We start from the raw sequence: 13,360 nt of genomic DNA, 5'->3' as shown, positions 1-13,360 counted from the left end.
TTTCCTTGTTTTCTATTTCCCACATCCTGCCAATGGCGCGGTGATCTATCTTAGAGAAACTGTCACTTTCAAAATTCAATTTCCTAAAAAAGTGAAAATATCTCCACTAATTATCAAAATATTCTTTCAGGAAACTTTATACAGTATTATTCCATGCCCAGGTTGACAAAGTATTGAATTTGTAGGGGTAAGGAGTGGACTATTTTCTAAACCTATCGAAAGCTGGTCACTTATCTCTATAAGATGTTCATTTTGTCGCTTATTCAAAGTTGGGACTCCATTTAGACTTTCACAATATCCGCATTCCTCATGGAAGAAAAGATTCTTCAGAAAAAAGTTTCCCAACTCAAATTATCGCCATGAGGAATTGTAGTCACGAACATTCAAATATACGTTGTTACATATGTATTTTGTAATATACTTGTGCAGAAATGCAAGTTATTGAGAACTAGCAGAAAAAAAAAATGATACTCAAAATTCTTGAATGAACCTTCAAATTCATTTATGTAATGAAAACTTCACCGATCATGATATATTTTACTCAGAGTTCATGATATACTGTGAATGTTTGTGTGTATGATGTATTCGTATTAGCAGTTACCTTATATTCCACTTACCAGAGGAAAGTAGTTGAAAATGCTTGAAAAAATATTATTGAACGAGCGAGAAAAGTGGCCATTTTTCTGAAAATTGAGTTGTTCAAAAAAAGATATAACCCTTGTTATTTGAACCTATGACGCTGGCGTGTCAGTCTCGAGACTATGCTTCTACTCCACGGTGACCACCCCACAAATTCTAATGATATAAAGCTATTTGAGTACTTTTGTTTTATTATCTGGAGAGGAATTTCCTAAAAATACAAAATGTTCACATTTGTCGCAAGTTACTCCGTTTATAAATTTATAAATGATAATATGTCATCTCGTGTGAATGTTTTCGCCTTTCGGATTCGCGTTTCAAAAGGGGGAAAACACGCCAATGGTCGCTTGGCAGTGTTCGGAAAATTTAGCGGTTGGATCTAGCAGCCAACTTCACATTGGTATCACAGTATTGTGCAACGATTAACAACGATTATGGGCATACAGGATTGCTTTCTCACATATATCGCCATGTTAAACAAGCGCCGAACAGATGTGACGTAACACTGGTGACACTTTTAGTAGTTGCTATAAGACTGTGTGTTATTTTAACATTTTTTGACTATTATTTTCGGACAGTATTACATTGTTTTTGTTTATTTTGATTAAATTTTTATTCAACTATACCAATTAGGTTTCTGAAACATTGAGTTTGTTATTGTGAAAGTCGATTTTTTATTTGTGCTTTTGGACATTTTTTAAACTGGTGTAACGAGTAGAGGCCATATAAGACTATGTTATTTTCTTCCGTCTTGAGGTTTGTTTTTTGCCATTGCGGAACTTTTTTTTATTTTTGAACATTTTTGAATGAAATTAAGGTAAAAATTGGAAATATTCACATTTTTGTAAATAATAGCAATAATTGTCTAACTATTAAATAACCTTGTAATTTTTAGCTAAAATGCCTGGTCGTATTTGTGCAGTGTCAACTTGCAAAAGCAATCAGTTGTCCTTAAAGAAAAGTGGTGTTACTGATGTAATATTGCTTTTCCTATTGCTAAGGATATGGTTTCCAGAACTTTGCAAAAAGAATGGATTCGTCGCTGCAAAAGAGGGGATGAATTCACTCTCAAAAATGGATTTTCACAAATTAAATTAACGCAGACACGATTTTAGAGCAGACAATAGGATCAAATTGCAGTAGCTCATTTTCATCTAGTAGTTCTGATATTTCTACTAACATTCCTTCAACGTCGAATACAAATATTCCAGAAATAACAGAGGACTCTTTAAAATATATTGCTGGATATTTTGCTAAAAAGCATAAAAAATGATCTAACTGATTTGGGTGATTATACTTATAAAATAAAAGCAGAAGATCATAATTATAATATACCTTCTTGGGTCCAGCAACTTTCATTGGGAGGTCTTATTAAACCCACAGATAATTAGAAAAAATTGAAAAGTGGAACAAGCTTTTCGAAAAACATCATTTAAATGGATTTGGAAAAGGGCCAGGAGTTGTAAAAACTCTTTCAAAAAGAGTTGCGAATATTATTTTTGAATTTTGCAATCAGAATGAAATATAATAACTTGAAGGCCGACGAAAATTAAAGTAATACATTAGTCCTTTAAATTTATTTTTCTACATTCATGCAAAAAAAAATATATGAAATATATTTAGTGGATAAAGTAGTTCCTTTTTGCTCTAATGTAGTATTATAATATATTTGATTGTAGATTTATCAATTTCATCATTTATGGAACAAAGTTTGAGTCAAATTATTCTATCTGAATTTCTCATTTTCTTGATAAAAAATAAAAACCGTATCATGTATTTTCTGTCAGTTGAATAAAAAAAGTTGTTACACCTATAAACAATTTATTACTTATATATTTTTGATTATCAAGCATTTATTATCAAAGATGGAACAAAAAGTTATGAACTGATGAAACTTCTTACTTTTAAAAAGGGCAAAAAAGCTCGCCCTATCATCAACAAAAGAAAACTTTTTACTTAGTAATAATCCATTTATATTATGTATTCAATCCTATATGAAAATAATATTCTAATAAGGAATTTACATGAAATTTGTTTATTTTAATTTAAAGTGCAGTACCGAATCAATCCAGTCACTACTGTTACGTCACGAGATCACGTGACGTATCTAACAAAATCGCAAAAGTAAGCAATCCTGTATGTCCATAATCGTTGAGTATTGTGTTGGTATCTTTGCCGAGGTTTTTGAGGTTAAAATCAAAATAAAAATAAACAAATATGTAGAATGTACAGTACAATATCGAATGTTTCTAGTAATATGCATAGCTGTATTTTGAAATAGACCCAATAAATAGTACTAACATGTTGAAAATTCGTGCGCTGAACCGAGAGGCTTCCTCAGATGAGGATATTCCAGCAATAAGAAGAGAAGCTCAGGTATTTTATGAACTCCTTTCCTGTTTTTTGAACATTGAAAAATATATTGCTCATTTTCAGGAAGAAATAGCTCTCGAACTCTACAACAAAGCTCTACGGATTCAAAGGGAAAACAATTTTTCTGAATCAGAATCCATTCTGGTCAAACTCATTGAGGAAAATATACCCCTCTTGAAAATAATGGAGGATTACCCAAATCGATGTCGAATTTTAAATATTCTTGTTACGTTAACCTAGGAAATATCTGTTTGAAACTGGATAAAGCGAGTGAGGCTTTAGAGAGATTTTTGACAGTAGGTTTACCTTTTTTATAAGCCTGTCTAACGTTTTATACTTTTGGTAGAAAAAAAAACAGTTCTTGGCTTTGTACTACTCATCTTTATACAAAAAAAAGTGTGTTGTAATCTTCAACAGTTTCAATAGACGCTGGAGGTATTGGAAACAATTGTTTTCAGTATAAAATTTTAAGAAGTACACCTTAAGTGTGCCAGATTTTCATGTGAGGGAAATTTTATATCAATGCTCTTTCACTTATCATGTTGTAAAGTTTTCCTGAGAATGATATCTGTTTCAATTCCAGAAAGAAATAATGGTTGAACAATCTGCATGAAAAACGTGATTTTCGTATAATTCAATGCGAGATTCGATATTCATTTTGAAGTAGATGTTTCAAAAGGGTTTTTTTTCTGTTTATTCCAATGTTTGTGTGAAAGTAGTTGTTTCTAGAGGGTTTATTCTTTCAGTTTATATTTGAAAAATACTTTTTTGCATGATCTACATATCTATATTGGAAGTTTTGCTTTGAAGTCAAGCGGTTCATTCTATTCATTTGATCGACTGCTATAATAATATTAATAATGATAATAATAAAAGATACTTTAAAAACCAATTGACATTTTCAAACCATCATTCTATATTTGTCCAGATATATCTTTACTTTGTATTCAAGCTATTTCATCGTGATTTGTACTTTATATTTATGTATATATTATATATATAATTATATATATTATATATATATATATATATATATATATATATATATATATATATATATATATATATTAATGCAGTCAAGCTGCTGGAAAATAATTCCATGAAAATCAAAAGATGAATAGATTAGTACTTTTTGATCATTCCCATATTGATTTCAATTTAAGAGCCACCGGTATACAGCTGTTTCAGCCTATTGGGCATCGTCAGTACCGGGCAGGCGGTCCTCGATTGAAGACAAAATGAGAAAAAACCACCATTGGTCAAACCACCAACACTGACATAAAAATTTGGCAAGTTGACTTGGGTGTCACACCAATAGGTGGTTCCACTTATGTTTCGCTTGCGTTTACGCAGCTATTTTTATCAAGTACTTTCTTGGTTTTTTCTCATTTTGTCTTCAATCGAGGACCGCCTGCCGGTACTGACGATGCCCAATAGGCTGAAACAGCTGTATACCGGTGGCTCTTAAATTGAAATCAATATGGGAATGATCAAAAAGTACTAATCTATTCATCTTTCGATTTTCATGGAATTATTTTCCAGCAGCTTGACTGCATTAACCTTTCTCGATATCATATCATTTCTAGAAACATGTGGATTCGTTTTCCGATGACATTTCAGGTTAGCTTCCCAAATTTCTGCCACCGCAGTTGTCGGTTGATTGGTCAAACCACCAACACTGACATAAAAACTTGGCAAGTTGACTTGGGTGTCACACCAATAGGTGGTTCCACTTATGTTTCGCTTGCGTTTACGCAGCTATTTTTATCAAGTACTTTCTTGGTTTTTTCTCATTTTGTCTTCAATCGAGGACCGCCTGCCCGGTACTGACGATGCCCAATAGGCTGAAACAGCTGTATACCGGTGGCTCTTAAATTGAAATCAATATGGGAATGATCAAAAAGTACTAATCTATTTATATATATATATATATATATATATATATATATATATATATATATATATATATATATATATATATATATATATATATATTATATATATATATATATATTATAAGGCATATTATTATTATTACTATTATATGTACATCCTGTAATCTGAGGAATAGTGTTTCTGACTTTAAGGTACATTTGTATCAAGTCAGTAACAATCATTTTTGAGCATTTGAAATTTTTTCTATATATTTTTTTAACAGTTTAAAAATGTCAGTCACTAGATTTTACAATGTTTAGCTTTGACACAGTTATCCTATCTTTATAGTTTATAGCATGTTTAATGATATTTCAGGCTTCCGAGTTGGATTCCACCGATGTTACCTTATGGTATAAAATTGGAAATTTATCTCTGAAAGTAAATGAATTTCGGCAATCGGCTTATGCTTTCTCAAAGGTAAATTTTTTTTCTGCTGACGTTTTATAATAATGACTTCGCATAACGACATTCGTTCATCAATGATATCGGAGCTGAGATTGATGTCAATTTCCTTTTTTATGCAGATGACTTGAAACTCTTTCACAATATAACATGTTCTAATGATTGCGAACGTCTCGCCCTGAATTTAAATAGTGTTGCTACATGGTGTCAGAAGAATAATCTATCTCTCAACATATCCAAATGTAATGTCTTACTCGAATCTGATGTTACACAACTACGTCATAAACAATCAAGTTCTGGAGCGTCCTGACACACTCACTGATCTAGGTGTTACTTTTGAATCATTCCTCTCTTTCAATAAACATATTGACACTATTCTGACAGCTGCTTATCACATGTATGGATTCAAAGTTGGAAATACATTCCAGAAGTGAAACTATTGAAATAGGAAACATAGTTGTGGTAATAGAAGAAAATGCATTAATAAATGACTGGTTACTGGGTCGCGTAACTGAAATGTTACCTGGCAGAGACCAGTCACTAAACTGTGTAATTTGCCTACTGGGTGAAGACTTGACTTCTTCATGGGGTGGAGGATGTTGAAGACACTGTATATAAGTTTGATATTTTGTTTTGACAGATTAGTCACTTGTTTTAGGACAATTCAATATTGAGAATTTACTGTAAGTCAAGTTGAATAAAAGTTGCATTTAAAACAGTATTAACCAGGTTTATTAAACCAAAAAGTTTTAACAGAATAATTAATTGAAACTCATATAGTACTGAGGGGCAAGGAAAGTTGGTCATATTCAAAGTCATATTTATCAATCACCACCAAAATATTTATCAAGTTGTAGTCATTTGACATGTATTATTTTTAATATTGAACCCTTTCATATTTTCAGGGCTAGAATGTAGCGAATCCCATTGGCCATGCATGGACAAACTGATTTCTATACTGTTCGCCATCAAAGACACTATTGCGTGTCTAGTGTACATCGGAAAAGCATTGATGCTTGACCCAGATTACACGAAGGGTTTGGTGTTGAGGAGACAGATTTATCGTGATAATCCTGCAGCAAAAGAATATTACCAATTGTACAATCCAGATTAGTAAGATTTGTGATTATTCAAAATTAGATTTTATACAGTGTGGTGCATTAAGTTTGCAGCAAATGAGAAATGTTTTTATTGATTGCACAATCGTAATTTGAATTTAATCAAAAGTTAGGATGCTATGAAAATTGAAACTTTCTATGTTTTTACACCACTTGTATTTGTAACTAGCGTTACTGCAGTTTCGTCCTATAAGGACATTTTCAAACTTACACATTAAGTTTAATGTATAAGGACATTTTCAAACGTATACATTGAGTTTAATGTATAAGTTTGAAACTTATGCATTGAGTTTAATGTATAAGTTTGAAAATGTCCTGAAGTTTAATGTATAAGTTTGAAAATGTCCTTATGCATGTATAAGTTTAATGTATAAGTTTGAACATGTCGTATGATTTTTATCACTTTTATTTGTAACTAACTTTACTGTAGTTTCGTCCTATAAGGACATTTTCAAACTTATACATTATATTTAATGTATACGGACATTTTCCAACGTATACATTAAGTATATATATATATATATATATATATATATATATATATATATACTTATATATAAGTATATATATATATATATATATATATATATATATATATATACTTATATATAAGTATATATATATATATATATATATATATATATATATATATATATATATATATATATATATATATATATATATATATATATATATAAAATCTAGAAAGGTTAATGCAGTCAAGCTACTGGAAAATAATTCCATAAAAATCAAAAAATGAATAGATAAGTACTCCTTGATCATTCCCATATTGATTTCAACGTAAGAGCCACGGTATACAGCTGTTTCAGCCTATTGGGCATCGTCAGTACCGGGTATATCATTTCTAGAAACATGTGGATTCGTTTTCCGATGGCATTTCAGGTTAGCTTCCCAAATTTCTGCTACCGCAGTTGTCGGTTGATTGGTCAAACCACCAACACTGACATAAAAACTTGGCAAGTTGACAACCAGACATCACCAGAAGATGGCAAATGAGACTTTGCCGAAACGTTGTGAAAATAATCCTTATGGGGAGAAAATACACAGAACACGGAGCGAAACCCGAGAAAACAGCTCATCATACTTTATCCGTGAGAATCTTCGAGTTAACATATATATATATATATATATATATATATATATATATATATATATATATATATATATTGTGTTTTTAATTAATATTGTTAATTTATTTGGTACCTACTATAATTACTACGATTATTATTCCGTTTTCATAAGGCCCACCTAATGACTTCAACGATTAGGTAAATTACGATATTGCAAAGTTTCAATGAAATAAATAAAAAATGTGTATGAATATTTTAACTAATTGTACTAAGAATTTTTCTTTCATTCTTAACCCTCTCAAAAATTAATAAGCACGCCCCCGATTTGCTGTCAACTGGGCTTACTTCTACTCTCAATCATTATTGGTTTTAGTATAGTAGAAATTCTAATAATTATTATTCATAAAAATCGAATGAGGCGATAGTAAAAGAAGAACTGACCTAAGAATTAATAAAAAAAAACTGTTAGTGTATAGTGACAACCTTCTAACAAATATGCTTTCAGTGTTTATTTAAAATTATACAGTTGCTTCTAAGCCTTTACATATTCAGGAAGATTATTATAAATTTTTGTATTCTTTATTCTGGCCCAGAATAAGTCACTTTTTTAATTTCGCAATTGGCATATGGAACTGGTTAATGATTCTCGTATCTAGTGTTGAATACTTGTATTTAATGTAAAATTTGACTATATTTTCAAACACAAATACACACATTTCAAACATTTAGACTGTTGCTAGAGTTGAAATGGTAAATTTTATAAAATACTGTCTACAAGAATTTTTCAGGAGATATTTGACGTGCATCGTACAATGTACTTTTGCAACGAATACCTTCTGTGCTTAAGTTAACCCTCCCCAGAAACAAACATCGTACCTAATTCTAGAGTCTACATGAGCATAATAGATACTAAATAGAGCTCAAGTCAATACCTATCTTAAATTAATAGAGGTGATTTCGAATTAGGGTGAAATGCCACAAAAACCTAGGCATCGGTTTTCTCCAAGAAGATAAATGTCTCTGAACCGGATATAATAACGTCAGGACAGACAACTTCGTTTTCTGCTTCGATAATTTTGTTGGGGGGGTTAAAATAGACACCCATATGTTTTGTTGGAGTTTATTCATCCCAAGCATTTCCATAGAAAATTAGAATACAAATTTCACACTTTGATTCATAGTGTTTCCATATGCACATCGTCATAAATAATGAACATGCCTTTATGGGAGCAATTTGCAAAATTTATCAATGCTGTTGAATATTATTGCAAAAAGATGAAATTAAAGAGAACACCGCAGCTGATTAACTGTAATCGAGAGATATCTGAAGCACCAAACTTCTTCATCATGGTATGTGCATTGACTGCTTGAGACGAGGGTTACAGCTACCGGGCTGAGTCATGGTCGGTGGGAGAAATCGTATATGCGTAAAGTTTGGGTTGTAAAATTGCATATCTTTATGCAATTCACTTTTAAACTCCATTACTAACTAATACGGTCCTGAATTTGGATGTTTACGGCTCGAATAATCTAACAGACTGACATCAGATTTCTACACATCTACTGCACATCTTGAGAGAGGGACTTCTCAGCAGTTATATTTCTCAAAATAAATGTACTTCATTATTAAACAAATCTGTTTTTTTTTTATCTGTTTGACCTGAATCCATTCTAAGTGCCGATCGGCAGTTGTAGAACATGCATTTATTTTTGGCGGCATTCAAATTTCGATTGTGCATATAATACAAATATTTCCCGTGTATTACATACTTCCGTATAAGGTAGCTATTTGGTTTTCATATTTTTTTTCAATTTTATAGCACATGGGAACCACCACTTGATGTTACCATTGATGAGGAGGATGAAAAAGCCCATTTACAAGAAGCTCAAGTTCTGTGCGACCGTGTCACAGAAATTGAAAAATCTCTGGGTCCTAAACCTCTACAAACCATTCCCCTTCCCAAACCATTGACTGACTATACCTGGCTGTCTTTAGCAAATACAGTTATAGACCTTCATCAGTACATAACGAACAACGACATGGTGAGCTATTCATTATTGTAGTAGTTCAGAGAGTTCAATTTTTGTTTCCAGAGTCACTTCACTTTCATTGATATGAATCGCTGCATGAGTCAGACGGTTGAAGAACATTCTTGTTTCAAAATACCTCAGCACGATGCAGAACTTGAACCTGCAACTGTAGATGAGAAGTTGTCTGAAGAAATACCTTCAGAAAGTGCTGAAGTTGTGAATGGAGAGGAAAAGATGGACACTGCAGAACCTCAGCTTGGAAGGAGATTTTCTCAAACTAGTGAGACCAACATTGAGGGCCAAGAAAATACTCCTGTTCAGACTGATAATGATGAGGTAAGGACAGTCAATAAAAGTTGTCAATAATTGCATTCGCTGCAGTTGAGGTCTTCGTTATACACCCCTATTTTGTTCAGTTGTGCTTTCAATGGACAGTATCCAGTGTTATTTTTCAGATTTCCACACGGACGTTCTCCTTATAAAGGTTTTTCCATTGTGTTTCCTGATAGGTTTTCCCAGTACTCTCCATGTTTCTTACAAACCCGCTTTCTGATCTAGTTCGGTTTACATATCTTTCTGTACGTGTTGGTTTCTTGTATATTCTGTGTACAAGTAGGCGAATATCTCTTGGGTTTATTTGGATTGTTTAGTTCAGTCGCTCGGGGGCGGCATCCGGCTCCTGGGCCGTATCAATGTGTCTCAGAAAGAAGTGCATGCCTAGACAAGCCAGAGACTGTTAGTCAGGTACCTATTTAGCTCTAGTGAAAAACTTAATCATAGGCAGTAACGCCATCTCTTAGCAATAAGCGGAAATACCTTTTTATTTTTGTTGAGAACAATAGAATCTTCCACGCGCTTCAAGTCTAGACTAGAATAGATAGATAGATATCCTTTATTAGTTCTTTGTAATAAACACCTTTTCAGGTGTAGAACATGTCAATTACAGTAAACATTACAGAAGTAGCAGAAAATCATGAGGCCATATTATTAATATTGATTAAGAATATAAATGGCCACAGATGTATCAATAACAAGGTTCTCACAGTCAATACACTTAATGTAATATTATTATACAGGGCTTTTCATGATGCGCGTTAATTAGCCGTTTCTGACAAACTATTTAACGGTATATATATCATTGGAATCTTCCTTATCGATATAAAAGGAGTGCGTCGGCGCGATGTGAGTCTGTTGAGTCGAGTAATCGAAGCGATAAACACTTGACTGATTTGAATATAAAGTTACAGGGTAAAAGACTGATTGTCACTCAAATGTATTCAAGCCTTCGAAACGAAGTTGAGGCTGTGGGAAAATCAGGTAAATAATCAAACTTTGGATCATTTTATTCATTCAAAATCATTTGGCACACACAAAAAAAAATTAGATCAATATTCTCAACTTCTGCAAAATCTGATCACGAAATTCAACTATCATTTTGAAGACTTCCACAAAATGAATGAAATGGAATTCCCAATTATCAATAATCCATTCAATTTTGAAGCTTCACAAGCACCAGTTGATTTGCAAATGTAGTTGATAGATCTCCAATCGGACAATAGTTTGAAAAAAAATTTAAAGAGGTTAACGCTCTCACATTTTATACAAAATATTTCAGGAGTTTGAGTTACTACCCAAAATTGAAAAAGCACGCATTCTGTGCATATTCGATACTTCCTATTTACGTGAGCAAATGTTTTCTGAAGAAATAAGAACAAATATCGCACAATATTTAAGAATGAACATCTGCAATCAATTCTCAAAGTAATTACAACGAATGTGATACCTGACATCAATGAGCTTGCCAAAAACCAAAGAAGTCGGGTATCTGGATCCTCGAGCCCAAAATAATCAACCTCTTTTATAAATTTGATATGATTTTTAACAACTGTATATCATATATACTGTATTATTGAATAAATAAAATGTTATAATAATTCAGTAATTTTTTTTATTTGAATCTGGCCTTTTGCAAAATTGAATTTGACACCTCTAGTTTAGTTGCTCCCCATAAATCTTTCTTATCACCAAGTAATTTTTAAATTTGTATTTATACAAATTCTACAGTTTATAAAACTAATTTCAGCAACAGCAACAGCAGTATTGAGCATTTTCATCAAGTATTCACAATTTATTTTTCTAGGAACAGAATATGGACCAAGACAACGAAGACCCAGATGATAATAATGAATCGAAAGAAAAAGGCAAGCAAAGAGGTTCGAAACGCAAACGCGATCCTCTCTCCGATCTGCAAACCTGGAGTTGGTACACCAAACGAAAACTCTCCAAGAAGGCGAAAGACAAGGATTTCACAGTGGAAGGCGCGCTCGAGAGGATCATCCCCAAGAACTTGCTCCCCTACCGAATAGATCCAGAAAAATTCAACAACGCGGAAGACTCCATGGACACGATGGATTTATATAACATGTACATGGAGAACCACGACGTCAACTACCTTTCACCGATACATTCACCTAAATCTGTTAATTACGAAGCCTACTTTGGCACGGATAGAGAAAGAGACGACGTGCAGGAGTTCTGGACGAAGAAACGCGAGTATTGCGATGCCATCGTCCTCATAAAGGACCTCGTGTTCAGATTGTCCAAACTCTGGAATTACAAATGGCCCAAAGAGCTCATTCCTCTTTACATAAAAGCCTTCGGTATGTTTCGCGAGCACTGCGATCAACCCCAAGTCTTCTGTACGGATCTGCCGTTCGAGGATTTGCGAAACGACGCCTTGGCGACCATTTTGTTCGGAGAACTGTCCAATTTCAGCTCGGACGACAATGGGGGCATTCACCCCACGGCGGTCGGTTACTTGCAGTTGATCAGCGGTTGGGAGGAAGACTGGAAAGAAGAGTATCCGATGTTCTTCAATCGCGTATTCTGGCTGCGATCGCATTTGTTTCGGAAGGAAAATAGCGTCGATTTGGCGATCAGGTCTCTTGAGGTTATACAAGAGATGGTGGCTGAGGAGGAGGCGAAATACGGCGAAAGGTAAGATGGGGGAAAGTTTTGGGTCCCGTGTTGGGCGCCTTTGACATCAAAAAATATTTCAAACTTAACTCTTAAACATTGAAATTTAGTTATTTTCCTCTTGAAACCACATGTCGTTGGTATGCAGATAATCCAATTTAGGCCAAAAGAAGTTGGTAATTATCGACCTATAGTGCTCGTCGTTGACAGTGATGGCCTGGCCAACGTCGTTCTCAAAGAAATATGGACTGATGGCATAAAAACACTTTTGTCTATATACCACTGGTAAATTTTATTTATACAACCGTTTTCGGGTTTGACCCCATTATCAAGTATAAAACTGAAATCTGAATTTAGAAATATCGATTTTATTAGAATTTTCAGGTATGCTGCAAGGACAGGTATTTGAGAGACAAGATGCCAACTTAAATACCACCCTGAAAATTCTAGAGGTTGTTCAACTCATAAATTCAAGAGAGGAGACCTACATAAATCAAGTTGCTCGTTTAGGGGTATATGTTTCTGGTTTTTAATTGATTTGTTAATTTCCATGGCCTCCAACAGATTCATTTTTCTCCCTTTATTACATATATGTAGGATTTTGAGGTTACAGAGAGTTATATAGAGAGAGTTGATTTTTTTAGTAGCAAAGAACTTTGGACAATTGATGTTTACATTTGAAGGTTCATTATTTAGGAATGTCATTACTATTTTCACTATTCACGTTTTATGAGTACTTAACAAACAGTTCAGAAATTTCTAGGCCACCTTCTACCGAGTTATCACGCAGAAACA

At 33.2% G+C, this 13,360-nt stretch overlaps 1 protein-coding gene across 1 annotated transcript in view; it reads left to right on the top strand.

The window, feature by feature from the left end:
* Positions 1-2,792: 2,792 nt before the first annotated feature.
* The window catches only part of LOC111512916 (calcineurin-binding protein cabin-1), a 71,356-nt gene continuing 60,788 nt past the window's right edge, over positions 2,793-13,360 (top strand). Inside the window, 8 exon segments of the mRNA XM_074181560.1 lie at positions 2,793-3,015; positions 3,076-3,181; positions 3,184-3,308; positions 5,263-5,363; positions 6,253-6,462; positions 9,379-9,601; positions 9,653-9,925; positions 11,730-12,586. Of these exon segments, the coding sequence (XP_074037661.1) occupies positions 2,941-3,015; positions 3,076-3,181; positions 3,184-3,308; positions 5,263-5,363; positions 6,253-6,462; positions 9,379-9,601; positions 9,653-9,925; positions 11,730-12,586 (1,970 nt within the window). The 5' untranslated portion in view covers positions 2,793-2,940.

This window comes from Leptinotarsa decemlineata, unplaced genomic scaffold (assembly GCF_025532065.1).
Source record: "Leptinotarsa decemlineata unplaced genomic scaffold, Ldec_3_MD MMD2_P_RNA_scaffold_2, whole genome shotgun sequence".
Classification (NCBI taxonomy): Eukaryota; Metazoa; Arthropoda; class Insecta; order Coleoptera; family Chrysomelidae; genus Leptinotarsa; species Leptinotarsa decemlineata.
The sequence above is the reverse complement of the archived record's forward strand: the minus strand, read 5'-3'. Positions and strand labels throughout refer to the sequence as shown.